This window comes from Crocodylus porosus, unplaced genomic scaffold, assembly GCF_001723895.1.
Source record: "Crocodylus porosus isolate Cpor-Errol unplaced genomic scaffold, CroPor_comp1, whole genome shotgun sequence".
Taxonomy (NCBI): Eukaryota; Metazoa; Chordata; order Crocodylia; family Crocodylidae; genus Crocodylus; species Crocodylus porosus.
In genome coordinates, this window is record NW_017728938.1 from 2,770 (window position 1) to 21,811 (window position 19,042).

Here is a 19,042-nt window from a genome sequence, read left to right on the forward strand (position 1 = left end):
GAGTGACCAGGAATAATGGTCACAAGCTGGCAGAGGGTAGATTCAGGCTAGATATCAGGAGGCGCTACTTCATGGTCAGGACAGCTAGGATCTGGAACCAACTTCCAAGAGAAGTGGTACTGGCTTCTACCCTCGGGGTCTTTAAAAGGAGGCTGGATGGACACCTTGCCAGGGTTGATTGACCCCAGTACTCTTTCCTGCCATGGCAAGGGGTCAGACTTGATGATCTGCTCAGGTCCCTTCCGACCCTACCAACTATGAAACTATATTTTTATACAACAATAATGGGCCTTTTGTTTCCTGGATTTCAGGATAGCGACACTGTGCAGTATCATGTAATACTTGGAGAGAAGCTCTTGTCTAGAGACTTAAAAAGTGGAGTCCATAAGAGCACGATGTTGGGAATATCCTACTGGCTAATGTTTTATAACAACAGCACGCAGGTAAGGATGGGGAAATATTTCTTGCTGTTTTAAGATGTAGTTTAACAGTCACAATCTAAGGCTATAATAGGATTAATAGAAAAATGCTATGATTTGTCCTGGTACAAGTCGAGTTCAGAATGCTTATGACCAAAAGACATTATTGCTTGACATCTGTGAGTGGCCTGCATGAATTGAGATGGTAGGTCTATCTTATGTCTCAATCATATAAGAAACATTCATACCACAAGAAAACAACATAGAAATTGCGCTCCATCTTTATTTCCTCAGCAGAGGCTAAGGGAACAACAAAGCCAGGAAGTCTTATTTGTCTTGTCACCTCTAAAGATTGTTCCTCCTCATTGTTCTTTCTCATTTCCTGGCTGTGGAAAATTATAGAAATTTATTCTTAAATGCTGCAGTCCAACACTTTTATATGCACTCATGACATATGTTAAAGAAGCAACTCTGATATAAATGAACTCCAAAAATTACTTTACTTGTAATTTGTTAATAAATGGGTCTTTCTTGTTTTTGCATAGCATTGAGACATGCATCTGGAAGGCATGGAGAATGCTGTATTTATCCTCTTAGCACCTTGTATTTATTTTAGTGATTCCCAAAGGATGTGCCATGAGAGTGGAGGAAGTGTGCCATAAAAAATTATATTCTCAGGTCCAACTCACAGAGCCATGACATAGCTCATGTGGCCCCCCCACAGGTCTTAAAATTTGGCAGTGGGGGAGTGGTGGCCCTTAACACTGCCTCTGCTACCCAGTCACCAAATTTCCAAGCTACATGCAGAGGGATCAGGCCCCAACCATGCTGGTGTGAAGGGACTGGGCCCATGGACCAGATCCAGCCCCTGGGTTGACCCAGGACCTGTCATCCAGTCCATGGGACCAAAAGTTTGGACACCACCACCTAAGTTGTACACTTCACTCTCACACCTGAAAAGTTGGCATTGTTTATATATTTAAGGACTTAATCCGTCTGTCTGTGTCCGTGTGTCTGTCTGTCTGTCCATAATGCTCTTGGAGCATTCTGATTGGTTGTCTCAGCAGCCAATCACAATGCTCACTGAAACAACCAATCAGAGTGCTCTGCACAGACAGACCCACAGTCAGATGGCTGGATGCAGGGGAGGGGGTGGGTGTTACAGGGCCAGATGTAGGGGGGAGTGGCATATGGCTGGACATGGAGCAGCACCAGCATGGGGCAGTGGCAGCCACCTACCACGTCGCACTGCGGGGAGGGTGCGGGGCTGGATGTGGAGTGGATGGGGGGAGGTGGCATGCGGCTGGATGTGGAGCAGCAGCAGCACAGGCTGGTGGATGGCAGTGGTGGTCGCCGCGTGCAAGCTTCCCCCCCACTCCTGGAAGGTGGTGGCAGTGCAGGGTGGTGACGCATGGCACTCCATCCCACCTGTCCCCCCGTCATTCTTGATGAGCAATTCACTAATATATATTTGGTGTGTGTGCATGCATACATACATACACACACATATACATAGAATATATGCCTTTTCAGGTGTGACAATGGGAAAGATTTTATCTATCTTGTTGTTCTTAAGAGTCTTTCTTTTTCTTTGCAGACATCTGTAAATAATATCCTCCTGAATGGTAAAATCTTTGAAACAATGAATGGCATGTTGATTGGGGTTGCTCATGTTCTCCAGATACAGAAAAATCATTGCACTGCCAATACCACAACTGTACAAAAGGTATTCAACTTTATAAAAAATAATTACAGCTTTACAGATACTCCTCAGCATTACAGTCACTTCATGGTGTAGAATAAATGAGTCCTGTGCCATCTAATATTATTTTAGCTCTGTGCAATTCAGATGGTTACTATGGGTCTGATAGTGACAGTTGCTGATCACCAGGGATCCGGGTTTTCCATTTCCCATGGAAAAATGGAGAAGACCATAGATTCCCTGTTTTTATTGGAGGAAACGCAGATTTCCCTTTTAGCAGAGAAATCCGTGGATTCTCCACTTTATCAAAGATCTCTTGCAAGCCAGCAGAGCTCCAGCATGCAAGAGCTGATTGCAGAAAGGGCGGGAAACCCCCAGCCCTGCCCAGAGTGGGAGGGAGAGCGGGGAAGGGCAGGGCCTGAGCCTCTGAGTCAGCCAAGGCTGGGCTCAGGCTCAGGCTCACCCTTTGTCCTTTGCCCCTGGAGCCCTGGAGGTAAGTGGGACTTGGGGGTTGTGGGGCAGGGCTGGAGGTTGAGGGAGCAGGGGGTGCTGCTGGCTCCAAGTGGCACACCACAGCACCTCCCTGCCCCCCACCTCTGCCTGCTCCCAGGAGTAGGGCCAGGGGGTGGAGGCAGGGGTGCCCCTCTGTGGGCCACACACATGCCAGCTGGCCTGATGGGGGTTTCACACTTAGAAGCCACTGCACCCTGCACTGCCTTCCTGCAGCTGGCCACACGGCTTTGCAGGCAAGTGGCATGTGGTGCGGTGATGGCTGCCACATGTGGGCCACACATGTGCCACCTAGCCGGCTGGCCAGGGAAGGGGGTGGGGGGAGGCTTGCATGTGGTGGCTGCCACTACACTGCTGCTGCCACCCCATGGCTGGCTGCACAGCTCCTTGGCCACAGCTCAGCAGTGGTGGCAAGGGATGGTGGCTGTGGGGGGCAGGGGAGGTTCACACATGGTGGTTACCACTGCTGCCACTTGTCTGTGGAGCCATGCCCATGGTATCAGCCGCTGTGTGTGAAACCTCCCCATGCCACTGCTGCTGCCATGGAGCTGTGAGACCAGCTGTGGGGTGGCAGTGGTGGTGTGGTGGTGGCCACTACGTGCAAGTCCCCCCCACCCTGTATGCAAGCACGGCTCCTTAGACAAGTGGCAGTGGTGGTACAGAATGTTGATGGTGGTGGCAAGCCAGCAGGGTGGCAGGGGGGGTTTGCACACAGTGGCCGCCACCACCTCACACTGCCGCTGCCACTTGTCTGCAGAGCCAGGACCATGGACAGGGGGTTCGTGTGCAGTGGCCATCACTGTGTGGGCACAGCTCCACAGGAAGCAGCAGCGGTGGCAGCCAATGTGTGCAAGCCCTCCCTCCTGGCCAGCATGCAGCCACCACCACCCCACACTGCAGTGAAGCCATGCAGCCAGCTGCAGGACATAAGCAGTGGTGCAGTGGTGGCCGCCGCATGTGAGCCCCCTTTCTCTCCCCCCCTAGCTGGGTGGCACATATGCAACCCACACCGCTTGTACGCAAAGCCTTACAACCAGCCACAGGATGGCAGGTGCAGGGTGCAATGACAGAGTTGCTGTGGCGGCCTCCGTGTGTGACCTGTCCATCAGGCTGGCTGGTACGTGTGCAGCCCACAGAGGGGCACCCCTGCCCTCACCCCCCAGCTCCGCTCTGGGGAGTGGACACAGTGGCACGCTCCTCTCCCTTCTTGATCTGCACCCCCCAGCACCTTCCCTTTCCCCCACCCTGCCCTGTCCCTTCCCCCTACACACACTTACCTGCTGGAGAGGGTGTCAGTGTCTGTGCGTGCATCTCTGTCTACATGTCTGTGTCTGTGTGTGTGGGTCTGGGGGGCTGTTGTGTGGGAGGAGGGCTGAGGAGGCTGTGGAGGGGAGTGAGGGGCACCAGCAGCACCGGGCTGTGGGAGGCCTTTAATTTTTATCATGGATTTGGAGGTTTTAATCAGAGAATTTGCAATTTTTAATCAGAGAAAACCAGGATCCCTGCAATCACCTGCACATCCTTTGCCAGTGTAGAGTTGTAGGGACTCAATCTGTCCGAAATAGGCCCTGTGTTTTGAGTTATAGATGAACACTGTAATATTCATGTCTCCTTGCCCTCTCCCAAAAACATGCAATCACCTACATAAAACCCTTAGCCCAATTTAAACACAATATAACTAAAGTTATCTATGACTGGCTACCCCGGTTGAAATTAGAAAGATACTATTTCTGAAAGCAGCATTTTGTATACACAATCGGGTGTTAAAAATAAGACAGGGAGCGATACCAAATATTGGCGGCTTTTGCAATAACCAGAACTTAGATATCTGGATTGTGATTCACTCCATTTATCATTCTGAGCCAGTAAACTGAATAGATTCATTTATTGTCCTCCATTAGGGGTAATATGTAGGAATAGGGTGCTCCTTTAATCTTAACCTGTGTGCCCTCCACCACTAATTGATGGAGGGGCCCCTCTGCTCACTGCTCGCTCCTGATCAGCAAGGAGGCAAAAACTGCAGGTTTAAATATGGTGCCATTTTTGCTGCTTGCTGCTGATTAGCTGAGGGGCCCTGGCAGCCCTGCTGTCTGTTGCTGACTGGCCAGGAGGTAAAAACAGCACCATATTTAAAACCGTGATTTTCATCTCCGCTCTGATCAGGACTAGGGGGAGGGAGAAGGTGCAGCAGAGCTTGCCTAGGCAGTGAGGTCTGTGGCTGCCTCTGTGGTGCTCTGCATGGAGCTGAGCCCCACCCAGGAAAGCCCATGCCATGCTCTAGCCTGTGCCCACCAGCCTGGCCCCAGCCAGCGTGAACATCTTTCGGCAGAGTTGCTCCTGGTGTGGCCGCAGCCACCTGGATACTGTTCGCATCCCTTGTCTCCAAAAGTGGCTTCTCCTCCAGCTGTGCTGCTCCAGGCTGGGGGGGGAGTTTCAGCTGGGTGGCTCCTGCCCCATGAGGAGGGTTCTGGCTCCAGCTGCCTTCCACCCACTTCACCCACCTAACACAATGAGCAGCTACTTCCAGGCACAGGCTGGAGCATGGCATGGCCTACCCTGGGCAGCGCTCAGCTCCATGCGAAGCACCGCAGGGGCAGCCACAGGCTGTACTGCATGCGTCTCCTGCCCCCTCCCTCTACTCCTCATCAGTGGGGAGATCAAAACTGCAGTTTTAAATATGGTGCTGTTTTTGTCTCCCAGCCAATCAGCAACATACAGCAGGGCTGCCAGGGTCCCTCGGCCAATCAGCAATGAGTGGCAAAAACAGTGCCATATTTAAAATTGTGTTTTTTGCCTCCCTGCTGATGGGGAGCGAGCGGTGAGAAGTGGGGCCCCTCCACCAATCAGAAGTGGGGGGCACACAGGGGAACCTTCAAGATTAAAGGAGCTACTGTGCAACTTACTCCCACAATGAATTTGGTAGGTCCCTATGTAGGAAGTTTGGTAAGGCAGGTAGAACCAGGGGAATAGCCAAAGAACAGAGTCAGAATGTGAGCCAGAGGTAACAAACTGGAAGGTCTGTGTCAGTAACCCACCCAAAGTGCAAGATCCAGAAGTCTTAATCAAGGTAACAATATAGTGCCAGAGGTCCTGATGGCAACCAGATAGGAACAGTAACCAGGCCAAGGCAGAAGCAAAGAACAAGGCTGAGCAAAATCCAAGGCCAGAACTGGAAATAAGACTAGATCTGCAGAACGAAGCAACAGTTTCAGAAATAAAGTTAATCTTGCAGCTGCTTGGGCTGTCCTTAAATCTAGGGCAATAGCTAGTCAGAGGAGCCTGCTATATAGGGCAGCTGCCTTGGACCCAGCTGTGGCTGATTAGCTGAGGAGAGTCAACCTGTTAGATCATCATTTTATATAATGATTTTATACCATGATTTGCTGAACATGTTGTAACTGTACACAAATGTTTGAGCATAACATTTTTCAAAGAACCCTGTATAATTTGTCCTGTTTCTTATGCCGTAGTCAAAGTGTGGCAAGTGTGACAAGGGAATCAAGTGCCCTCCTGGATCTATCCTGGCTGTAAGTCTCTGATTCATTTTATTAATTATACTGTTCAAGGACAACAGTTTTGTTTACAAGAGTTGATCCATTGATTTCATCCAAATATCTAAGTAATTACTCATTTTCACTTCCATGTGTTAAAAAGAAAGCAGGTAGAAGAGGAGGGTTAAGATGAACTGAGGACATATGAGTATATATCAAGAGAGGAATAAAGCACTTCAATCCTCTTTTTTCACACTTTATTTGCATTTTAGGGTCTCTTTAGAGCAGGGGTGGGCAATTATTTGGGCCTACAGGTCACATAAGGAGTTTTGGTGAGCTGTCATGGGCTGCTCCCCCTCCTCCCCCACCCCAACCCCCACACAACACCTCACCAAAACTCCCTAAGTGGATCTACTCAACTGGGTGGCTAGGATGGGGCTGTAGCAGTGCAGGGTCTGTCATCCAGGAGCAGGATGGGCAAGTGGGGCAAAGGCTGGGATTGCAGGATGCTGACTGTGTGGGACCAGGGCCAGGGCTGGAGCCAGGGCCAGGGTTGGAACCAGGGCCAGGGCTGGGGAAGAGCCATAATCCACTGCCTGCACAGCCCTGCAATGGGCATGGGTTCTGCAGGCAAGGATGTATGGAGAGCAAATCAGGGCTCTGCCTTGGAGACTGACACGTAAGCAGGGCACATCACCAGGCAGATGGGATGGTTCCATGGGGGGGGGCAAGGAGCTGAGCCCAGGGCTGGGGCCAGGATCTTAGGGCAGTAACAGCATGGGGCCAGGCCCGGGGCAGAACCGCAATCCACTTGCCACATCCCCTTGCTGCAGAGCCTGTGTCCATCGCAGAGCTGTGCAGATAGTGGATTGCATCTCTGCTCTGACCTCGGCACAGGCACTGCCCAGTTACTACCCCAAGTTTCCAATCCATGATCCCAGACTCATCCTCCTATCCAGCTCCTGAACATCGCTCCTCCCATACCCATGGCCCCATCACATCCACCCGGCTATGCACCCTGCCTGCCCAGGTCCTGCCCCCGGCAGTGTATGCAGGACATACTTACTGGGGTGCCTGGGCAGTGGGGCTGGGGCCAGATCCAGCAGTGCTGGCAGCTGGAAAGAGCCCCTGCTTCCAGGGCTGCTGGGAAGTATCTGGCTGCTGTGCCTCCTCAGCCCCACTGCACACTCACAAGCAGTGGGATCAGCCAGATATACGATGGCCTGGACTGCCCCCTGCTTCTAGGCCAGGCAGGACTGAGGGACTGGCTGCATTCTGAACAAAATTCCTTGATGGGCTGGATCTGGCCTACAGGCCATATTTTGCCTACCCCTGCCTTAGAGCTTGTATTCTGGAGTCCATTTAGCCTGGTCCTAATCTATTGCTATGTTATGAAACCAACTGATCTGGCAGAGATTTAAGACTGCTTTCTTTAAGCTGATCACTGAGAAGTACCATACACAAGGCAGCTGTGTTGCCTTAAGAACTAGAGCTTTCTGGTTCTCCTTCCAAACAGAGGGGGAGTGTGGCAGGGCACTGTTGGTGCCTGCCACTTTAAGACATAAGCCAAGCAGCCAGCAGATGCCTCATTGCGGCAGCCATTTTAGATTCAGGGCTGCTTATATAAGCAGGGCATTTCACTGCTGGCAGGAGAGGTAGTAACATTGCCTGGCTGCAGGGCTGCTTGTATTGTCCTGGAGGTAAGGGAGGAGCTGTAGGGAATGGTCAGGAGGCTCCTGGTCCTGAGCATGACCTAAAACTGTACCCTGCCAGGAGTGGGTGGCCTGGTGGGGCTCTCAGTGGCACAGGAGCCCCCAGGAAATGCCAGGCCAGTTACCACCTTTGTGAAAGGTGGGTTGGGGCACCATAACCCCAGTTCCCACAACCAAGTGGGTCACCCACTAGTAGGGTCCAGAGGGCAGACCGCAGAGAGAGAGAGAGTGAGGCTAGAGGCTCAGAGGCCTGACATAGAGTACCCTTGACTGGTCAATGCTGGGCCCAGGACCAGACTGGTCAAAAGGGCCGGGGGCCCACCATGAGGGATGCCCAGAGCTGAGGGCCAGGGGTTCTGATTGGCCTTGCAGGTGAGGCCAGGGCCTGTGTGGCCAAAAGTCCAAGGAGAACCACGCCCAAGGGGGAAAATAGTTTTAGGGAGCTAGGCAGCCCTGAATGAGAGTGGGGTAGGCTACCTAAATGGAGCGATCTAAGAGGGGTCCTAACTGGAGGAATCTGGGGCCCAGTGTGGGGGCCAGTGAGAGTAACAACTAGGATGCCATCTGCAAGGCATAGGCTGTGGTATAGGGGAGAAGCAGAGCTGCAGATAGCACCCCCTGGCATTGGGGCAAGAAATGGGCAACCTCCCACCTAATTAAGATCCTTAATTAATTAACAACAAGGCATGGTAGGATAGAAGGTGGGTGGTTGGCCCAGAAACAGGTGGGTGGGCAAAAGGAAAATGGGCCCCAAGAGGACCCCTGTTACAGGGAATAAAGAGCAGGATTGATGTTGCCTTAAAGTATGCTTCAGGTTTCTCCAGTTGAGAGCCCAGTTATCTCTTTCTCTCTCCAAATGAGAGCCCAGTTATCTCTTTAATAAATCAGTTTTATTGAGATTATAAAGTATTAACTCCAAGCATGCATATAGATATATTCTTACCAGTTTCAGTAATCTTAGCACAATACAATCTTAGCAAGCAAGTAATTGTATATTACCAGTCCTAATAATACACACATCAAGTGCTGGCCAGGCATCTCAAAGTGGGCTCTGGTTCCTTGAAGGGAGATCAGATGTCTTCAGTTCTCAGACATTGTCGGGGTCAGGGGAAGGGAAGGGGAGGAGGGCACAGGAAGGAAAAGAGGAGGAGGAGAGAAAGAAGTGAAGGGGAAAGGGGCTTTTGTCATGTAGTCACCAATTAGGCCAATTTTCTGTTTTTCCTCAACAACTTAGGGTTTGTCTTCATTTTATCATTGTTTTTCTCTACTTCTTGGTACCAAGAGCCATTTGCTTCAGATATGGATGTAATGTGCCACAACAAAACCTTTTATCCATAACAAGCATTTTTATCATCAGACTCTTGCATAAAAACAAGCTGCAGACCTGTTTCTCTGTAGGGAGTAGATCATACAATAGCATAACTCCATGAATGCACTCTTAGCCTACTTACGTCAAGGCTTCTCTAGGCCTAGCAGGCCTAAGGGACCATTGCAGTCCTGTCAAGCATCAAGAGGCTAAACTGCCTCCACACTTGCAGAAATTCCTTACTCCTCATTTGAACAGGGTGTGGTTCATGTGTTTTACAGCAAAAGATCAAATACTGCCATGGTGGATATGATGTTAAAACCTAAATAGACAAAAACAGTGGAGACAGAGAACTGATTCAGAGCTTCTCTGTACAGAAAGGATGATCAGGGGCCAAACAGAAGCAGGACAGGAATGTCAGGTGATTAGCCAGCATTGGGTGAATAGAAAGATATGGTTGTGCTAAGACAGAGTAAGTGGCAATTTGGAAATGGAGAAAGGCTGAAAACAGCAAATTTGTCTTTTGTATTTTGGTGCAGAACAACCATATGCCTAAAGGCCAGAGGTCCCCTCTCACTTTTACACCCTGTCAATGAATGTGATGCATCTCATCCCTCCTTACACAAGCTGCTGCCTGCTTTCTTATGCTTTCCTGCCATGCCTTCATGAAAACAAATGAAGTTGTAGGCAGTCATGCCTTGTTTGGGTCTGCCACTGAGGTCTAGGGGTACAATCATCTGAGCGCCAGCTCTTAAGGCCTGACAGCTTGACCTGACTGTCTTGCATTAGCAGGGCATGCCCTCCATCTGACCCACCATGTCTTGATCTTTAAATAAGAAGGGAGGATCCCTGATAGTTCCCACCTCCTCCTGTGAGTGTCATGTTGTTTCTTGGGGCTCTACCTCCCTTACACCCTATCTTTACACCAACCTGGTCTTATGGTCTAATCAGATTTGAGTGTCATTGAATGGTGAGATGGCGCCATCCTCACAATTGGTCTGTTTTTTCCTCCAAATGGTCCCTCTTCGTCACAGTTCAGTGGGTTGTCATTATGCCCATCAGGGCCGATCCCTCAAATCCTTAACTTTTTCCTACCGGCCATCACTTTCCCATCCAATGTACCCATTGGGGCCCACACCCGATGGAATGGACTCACAGCTCATCACCTTGTTTAATCCAGCAGAGCACCTACCATCTCCCGGCACCACTCCATGCTGACAGCTTCTCTGGGCTGTGCAACTGGTCACACGGTGGCAAGACTCCACCAAGCCTCAAATTGGTAGAACAAACTCCACCCTTCTCCCTTTGCCCCTGCCAGAGCAGCCTCTGGTCAGGGTTGGCTCTCCTCCAGCTGTGTTCCCTGGTCTCCTGGTCTCTTCAGCTGGCACAGGGCCATCCAACCTGGATCCAGCACCAGCTGATAAAGCAAGGTAACTGCAGTGCCAGGGATTCCCCACACTGTGCTGCCTGCTTTTTTTCTGGTAGGTTTCTGCTCCTGAAGGGTGTGTCTATCACTTGTGTCTTGTCCCTGAGGGTTTTGTGACCCCAGTAAAGGTTAACAGGGTACTCCCTGCTACGACAAAAGGGAAGCTGAATAATGAAACAAAAGGGAACAGTGTCCTCTCAGTAAAAGGGACAGGTCCTTTTCACCAGGCTCCCCCTCCCCTATCCCCTGCCATTACCACACCTGCTTGGTGGACCTATGACCTTTCAACCATATCCAAGTCACTTGAATAGTGCCTCGGCCAGTTGCTCAACTCTGCCTTGGGCTTCCCCAGCCACAAGGTCTTTAGGGCACAATCTTTCTGACTATGCCCCATTGTCATTTATGTAGGCCCTCAATCAAATCCAGAACATGGTCCCCTTATTTAGGGCTTTTCATCAATTACCCCAAGGATCCCTCATCAATTACTTAACCCTTAAGTCACCTCAACTTAGGGTCCATTCTCAATCAATTCAGTCCCCTTTGTGAGACCTATCAATTTGTCCATCTCACCCTTGTCTGTAGCATGCCCATGACTTCCTGGGCAGTATCTTTCTGACCAGCAACACCCATTACCAGCCCACCAGTTAAATACTCAGGTCTCTCAGAGTGACTCTCACAGGTACGCCCAAGTCATAGAAGCTTAGCCCTGTGTCTCAAGCTTGACACTGTTGGGTCGCTCGGTCAGCCTTCTTCTGTCAGCTACTCTTCATTGGCGTACTCAAATCCTGAGGTTTGTCCCAGGCTCAGACCAGGTCTATATGGCTCCCAGTCTCCTCTGTGCCTCTGCAGAGACAGGCACCTCTCACTTCCTCAGAGCCAGTGCTTTCCCCACGCTGGGGCTATGGGGCTGCAAAACTCCCATACTTGAGTCTGCTGGGCCCCTGGGGGGCCACTTGTATCCAGCTCTCTGGCCATATGAGGGAAAACAGTTGAGGATTGTCAGAGGCTGGGACCTGCAGGCACTTCAGCCTTGGTTTCCCCTGGAGTCCCACTCATAATGGTAGCCAGGAGACAGTTCCCTGTTACACACCCCCACATCCTCCCATCCTAGAAAGCCTCCCTACCTAGTTCCTTGGTACAAAACAAACTCAAAGGAACCATTTAAGCTGTAATTATAGTATCTCCACATTGAGACATTGCCTAGCATCCCCCAAAAAATGAGAAGGGCTTTGGTAGTACTTGCACAATCATTGTGTGTTGGGAAAGACTTTTCAGCATCACTAGGCGTGTATTTCATGGCACTTGGCAGATCTCTTGCAAAGAGATGCTGAGGGTTGAATTATGTAGCTCTGTCAAGGCCCAGCACAACACAGCACAGTACAGACCTACAAAAAATTATATTGAGTGAAAAGGTGGAGGACTAAGTTAAAATAGTTAGCCTTCATTAACCACAAAATAGGAGCAAATATAAGAAAGAATTATCATGGAGCAGTTGACACACATTGGGTGCATCTACATATGCAATTAATTAGAAGCAATAAACTCCAGAGCTTTCTGAGCCTGAGTTTCAGAGTCTACATACGTGTCCAGGACAGCAGCAGTTTGAGCCAGGGCAGAGCAGTTTATGCCAAGGCCACTCCTGCCGTGGGCTCTGGGTGGTGGCATTGGGCAGCAGAGGGGCTGGCTGGGCCATGAGGGTGCTGAAAGTGCAGAGCTATGTGGCTAGGCAGCAGGCAGGAGTCTGGGTGCAATTTATGTCCATGATCAGTGTCTGCACATGTATTTAATCACAGTTAAGTACTCTGCTGCAAGATAGTACTGCCCCTAATAGTACTTTCTTACAGTGGTGTTAATTCGTTTACTGCAGCCTAATACCATTGTATGTGTAGACAGTGATGCTTTAATCCTCAGCGAATTAGTCTACTCTGCACTAAAGTACACATGTAGACATGGTCATTAAATCCAAATATAACCACCTTTAAATCCAATATACAGCTGTACATACAATATACATCTGTCCATACCATGTTTTTCATGAATAAGACATGTTTACATGTCTTATTTGAGCATTATTTTGAGGACTTATGCAGAGAATATTACTTGTACTGTCCCTCTTAACTGCAGCATATGGCAAGATATTACATGGGTCAAAATTCTGTTTAGTTTTATGCAGAGAAGATTTCCATTTACTTTAACAGGTATCTCTCATGAACAATAGGAAGTAGGATTTAGTCTTTGATTTTCTAACATTATTGTCATTGAAACCCAGTTCTGAGAAAAGAAGAATGGTTTTCCAGGCCAGACATTCACACAGGCAGGTTTGCTTGTCTCTGTAACTTTGTGGTAGTGATGCACAACAAAATATAGTCTCCTGTGTGTAGGGGTGATGTATAGGGGGTGCACACAGGTGCATGTGCACCCCCTGCATGTGGCGGTGCACCCCCTGCAGAGAGGCGCTGCCGACACTGTCAGCAGAGCCTGCAGGCAGTTGCTGCTTGCCACCCCACCGGTGGTGGTCCTGGCAGCATCTGTGGGCAGTCCATGATTGCCCCTGGCTGCTGCTGACACTGCAGTGGTACCTGCGACTGGTCACTGACCCACGGTCAGCACTCACCACTCCCCACCCCCCGCTGCTGACCATGCCAGTGGTGACTGCAGGAGCTCACTGCTTACCAATGCTAGGTTCCCACTGCCATGCTCCTAGTGCCAGCGGCACAGCTGTACCCCCTCCCCAGCCGCCAGGGGCATGTGCCGTTCATGCCTGTGTGCATCTGTGCTCCTCACTCATTGTCTGCAACACATGTTTCTGTAGTTGCCATCCCCGTTATGGTAACATTCACCACCACCCTGTGCTTGTGCGTACTGTCTGCTGTTGGTGAGTACCAAAATTGTCTTGTAAAAGTGGTAGAAATGGGTCTAGGGGTCAGTACAGTCGAGGTCTTGGAACATATACCTATTGGTTACATTGTAAAGTGGGTTCCCTTTATGCAAATTCGAGTTATGTGCCGTTTTTCAGGAACGCAGGTACAGCATAAAGTGAGGGAACCCTGTATATGTCTATGTTTATAGGCGACGTAGAGTTATGTAGTTTACATTATTATAGATATATTATTAAATATGTGTGCCTGTGTGTGTGTGCATATATATAATTTTACTTTGTCTACAGGAACCTCCAGGAAGTGGGAAGATCCCTCACTGTGAACTTCGGTCTGGAGATAAGGAAACACTTGGTTGTTATTTCACCTGTATCAAAGTTTCCTTAGTAAGCAAAAAATGGGATAAATATTCTAAATAATTGTTATGGCCTCAAAAGTAGGCATTGGTGCCGGTGTCCTGACCAAACTCCTACTCCTAAGCAGCATGTTCTCTTCGCCTCTCCTTGCTGCTTCTCTCTCCAGCAATAACCTGTTTTCGGCGCTTGCACTGATTGTACCAGAGAAAATATCAAACTTGAAAAAAATTCTGACCTGTTTCTCTGAACAGAAAAGAAAAACAGCAGCAGGCAGTTTTCTTGCCCCCTCCATCCAAGTCTGCCTCCACAGCAAGTTTGCTGTCTCAGAGTATGGGCAGGCGTTACATTTCTAGAGGGAAAAATGTTGCTTTTTCACTGGTGACTGGGAACATATAGGTGTTCACGCAGTTTCTCCCACAGGAAAAATGCCAGATCCAGGAGAAAGATCTTCTTTCAGAGAGGAAGGTCTCACCTGAAAAAGAATTTCTGACACAGGAACCAATGTCTGTATGGAGACCAGGAGGATTAAAGCAGCTGCTGATCACCTCATCTTCCTCAGACTAAGGTGGTCTCCAGTCTGTAGAAGGATTAGGGAACCTTTTTGGCCACTCCACTCATCGCGGGGGCTGGAAGGAATTGAGAAGCACTCTGATCTGGTGAAGGTGGGGAGCACGGGAGAGGGGGCAGCTGCCGACTGCAACACTTCTGCGCTCCCTCGCTCATGCACTGCAAATTTCCCAGAAATGAACATCTGTCTGCACCCCAAAATGTTCTATTGCTGCTCCCTCTCTGGGCCATGCTAAAGACAACTTTTCTCGTTGTCTTGCTAGTGTTTGGCTTGTCACACCCACATATGCCATTCTACTTACCCCTGCAGTTTCATTTAAACTAGTCCCAAGGAAACTCCTCAGACTTCTTGGCTTATGATCTGGACAAATGAACAAATTACAGTGAGTTAAAAAGAGGAAAGGACTTCTGTGGCCTGTTGTGGTTTCAAACTATTATGTGATTGGTAGCCACTTAAAGCTTTCAACATAGCATTATTTTTCATTGGAAAGTTCTAGCTCTGTTCACACACATCTAGGTCTGTTTACCTTCCAGTCAGTCTCTAATACAATCCTTCATGCTGTCTTTTTGAGTGACAGCAACACTATGTTTTTTAGATAAATTTGTGGTTGTTTCTTCTCCAGTCTATTTTGCTGTTACTAATTCCAATCCTGTTATCTCCAATCTATTTTGTTTTTGCTAATTCTTTATAACAAGGCACTGTTTTTCTTCCTCTTGTTTGCTCACACTTGTTTTTGTTTGTACCCTCATAAAGGGCCAATTCCTGATCCTGGTTACATTGGTTGAAATACTTACTTCACATTTCCATGGTTATAAACAAGATCTGAATTACTTACAAACTGCCTGGCATCATTCATCTTCTCTATAATCTCACCTGTAAATTCCATATTTATAATCTCTCAATTTTCACTGCCAAAGAGTAAAATATCTAGATGTTTCATGTATTTACTGTACATTTTGTATCACAGGTAACATACTTGCTTATATAAGGGAAAATATTTTATTTTTATTTATATAATTCCTTTTAATACATTTAATTTGTTTTAAAGTTTAGCAGCTGCTCTCAGGTTAGTTAATCTGTGTCTGTGAATGTGTGTAACACACACATGTAGATATCTGAGACAAATCTAATAGTATATTTATTTACTTCTAGTATATCATCATAGCCAGGGAATATCAAATGATAAAATGAATCCAAAAGCTAGCTAAACAAAATATATATGGATCAAAACGAGATTGATACTTTTAATTATATGTCTTATTCTTTCCTTCACGTTTAAGATGTCTTACTCCAGCCTGTTATTGTCTATTCCCACAGAGGTCTGTCTGCTGTCCAGGTTACTATGGACATATGTGTGAAATGTGCCCAGGAAAGCCAGGAAATTGGTGTTCTGGGAATGGGGTGTGCCTGGATGGTATTGCTGGCAGTGGAGAATGTCAGTGTAATGAGGGCTTCCATGGCACAGCCTGTGAAATGTGTGAAGTTGGCAGATATGGACCAAACTGTAAATCAGGTAATCACCATTTCTGTCAAATTTGGAATTGCCACAGTGTCACAGAAAAGAAAAACTAGGTTCTCTATATTTGAGACATTGGAGACACTGTGTACTTCCACTGTCTGAATACTTTAACTTCCAGAAAAAATAAAGTACTTGCATTCCTAGGCCTTTTTGATCTGTCAGTTTTCACATAAGTACTGATATTCCCTTAACTTTTTTTCTTAAGGAAACTAAAAAGTTAATGTCTTGAAGGTAGATGCATATTTTACTTGCAAAATACCAGACTCCTCTTTATTCATTAGTATTGATTGGTTTTAAAGTAGCATTTTTATTCTTCACAGAATGTGCTTGCATTAATGGACTCTGCAATGATGGATTGCATGGTGATGGGAGCTGTAAATGTTTCCAGGGCTGGAAAGGCATCTACTGTGAAGAAAGTGAGTGAATGAAAGAGGTGCATTCAATGTAATATTAGTCTTTTTTTTAATACAGCTACTACCTACATGGTGATAGCTATCACTTGCTTTCCTTTGCTCATAAAACAGCCAGATATTCAAGTTAAACTGGACAGATTGAATCAGTAGACTTTTTTGGTGGGGGCGGGGGCAGCAGAGAAGGAGGAAGAAGCAAGGGACAAAGGAATTGGGTGTTTCCTTTCTGTCCTTCTGTTTTTTCCCCTACAACATCCAGTATCACTGGGGGCACAGACAGAAGCGCAGCTCCCCACTGTAACTGAGGACACTTTTCAGGAAGCATTCTGAGTTGCAACGATCCCCAGGACCAAACAGAAGTTCACTGTTGGTTCCAGTGGGAGGGGAATCTACCTGCTGGCTGGGAGCCTGCAGCTGGTTTCCCCTAGCAATGGTCCCTCCTCTCTGTTAGCCTGTACTGTTTTCAGAATGAGATTAAGGAAAAGGAGCAGAGGGAGCTCATGAGCTCATTCTCAGAGTTGCCCAACTGGCACTGAAGAGTGGGGTGGGTGAATTGGAGCCCCCCCAACACCTTTGTGGGGCTCCCCCCCACAGCAAGGGGTGAAAAAAACCCAGACCGAACTCCCTCCTCTCCCTTTCCCCCCTCCCAGTCTGAAATAGGGATAGACTGTAAGGCCTATTTTGAAACATCTCCATGTTTTGAAAATCTTCATTTGAACCTTCATTCAGTGAGGTTCAGATTTTTGCCCGATTAGCCATTTTCATGCACTTGTGATTAGTCACAGCTATAGACTGCATTCTGTGGCCATATTGAGCAAAAACTGTCACTTCTATCTGCACCCTGGGTAATTTTGGCTGAGATTTAAGTTATCTGAACTTGAAGCCAAAAGCAAAATTTGGGTAGGAAACTATGAAGAGGAAATATTTAAAATGTATACAAAACAGAATTAAAGGAAAAGGTTGACATGACAAAATACCTGCAAATTAAATGACCTATTATCATTTTATTCTAGCTTGATTATGTTGTTATTTATAAGGTATCCCAAATGGTTATGTCAAAGCCAGCATCATGGAGGTATTGGAATATCTGCCAAAGGTTGTGCTCCATTCCCCTTCCCCTTCCATATTCCTTCACCCTTCCCTTTCTGTCCCTCCTCCTTTCCCTTTCCTTTTCTTCCTTTTTCCTTCCCCTCCCCCTTTCCTTTTCATCCCTTCCCATTTCCCTTCCCTTTCTATTACCCTCCCTTCCCCTTCCTCTTAAATCATCATTTAAATCACCAAGAAAAAACCCTGATTAAAATAATTGATTTAAATCACGTTTCCCACTGATACTTATTCACATTTTTCTTAAACAATGGTGTAAATCTGATCACTAGAACATGTTAATTTACAACTCAATACAGCATTTTACAACATCTGTTCTTAAACTTCTTTTTCAACTTTCAGATTTTATTACCTGTAACAGGCCAGCTATCACAACACTTCATGTATGCTGTCCTTAAAACTTCTACAACTAGATCTCATCTTCCCCACTCCCACTGTCATTTTTATTCATAGACTGAAACAGAAATAAGAGTTTTCCTGTTTTTTCAACTCCCAGTCAATTTCCTAGCTTTGAGTGAATAATACCAAATGATGAAAATATTCTCTCTGTGCCTGCAGAGGAAGCTACTGCTTTGAAAAGTTGGCTTAGCAACTGAAGGAACTCTGTTTCAAGGTGCCTGGCTAATGATTTCCACCAGTTTAGGAGAGTGATTTTGTTCAAAACATCATCAGTAAACACATACTGTTTAAATGGTTCCCCTCCAGCCCTGAAATGTATTATGACTGGCATAACTGAGGAGTGATTTTGAGATGCCCATGCCATGGCAGCATCATCCTCTTCAGAAGTTAGGCATCTACCTTTGTATCTGGGGTTGAGAATGTACACAAGAAATGAGGTGGAGTTAGTGCTTGATCCATTCACTTCTTTATTGCCTGCAGCTTAACTTTCTGGTTAGGTATTTCTTTCTTCAATGTCTCTTGAAGTGCCTTCCAAATTTTGACAGCATCAGCAATGCAGCAACAATCTCTCTGAAGTTTGTTTAAGGCTATGAATATAGGCTTTAATATACTGAGCATATCCTCTACATTCCTCTTTAATCCAATGTTAGATACTTTGGATGAGATACTTCCTCTATTTTATCATGGTTTTCTTCACAAATTGTTATGAGAATAGGCCAGTTCTTAATAAATTGTTCAAAACCATCAACCACCGATTTCCATTGAACATCCTGAGGGAGAATTAATCTGGATCCTCCAGCTCTCTTCAGTGAAGCTGAAGCAAAATGGTTGTTACGGAAGTGTTTTGTGACTTCAACAACATTTTCTTTTATTCCTGGAGAAATACTTAAGTCTTTGGCTAAAAGATGCCTTAGATGGGCACTGCATCCATATGTTATTAAGATGCATCTTTCTATTTCTTCTTGTAAGTAGCTTGTCATCTTTGTCACATTTGCAGCATTGTCTGTGACAAAATTGTGCACATGACAGTTGCATTTTTGTACACAGTTTATTACTGCTTTCACTGCCACTTCTTTTAAATATTCTGCTTTGTGGGCATTTCCCAGTGTACCTATTGTTTCTGAAAGATATGCAACCCCATCTTCTGTTCTCACACAGGCACATATTACTGGATGATTGTGTACATTGCTCCACCCATCAAGGCTTAAACTGGCAAATTTTCCGTCAGTATTTCTTGCACACTG

General features: G+C 47.1%; 1 protein-coding gene across 1 annotated transcript in view; it reads left to right on the forward strand.

Annotated features, from left to right (window-relative positions):
• LOC109318265 (stabilin-1-like) overlaps positions 1 to 19,042 on the forward strand; it is a 449,042-nt gene that overhangs the window by 2,040 nt on the left and 427,960 nt on the right. The window contains exons 2-7 of the mRNA XM_019547392.1: positions 312 to 443; positions 2,017 to 2,145; positions 6,102 to 6,158; positions 13,733 to 13,828; positions 15,684 to 15,879; positions 16,206 to 16,301. Coding sequence (XP_019402937.1) covers positions 396 to 443; positions 2,017 to 2,145; positions 6,102 to 6,158; positions 13,733 to 13,828; positions 15,684 to 15,879; positions 16,206 to 16,301 — 622 coding nt within the window. The 5' untranslated portion in view covers positions 312 to 395. The remainder of the gene's footprint in view (positions 1 to 311; positions 444 to 2,016; positions 2,146 to 6,101; positions 6,159 to 13,732; positions 13,829 to 15,683; positions 15,880 to 16,205; positions 16,302 to 19,042) is intronic.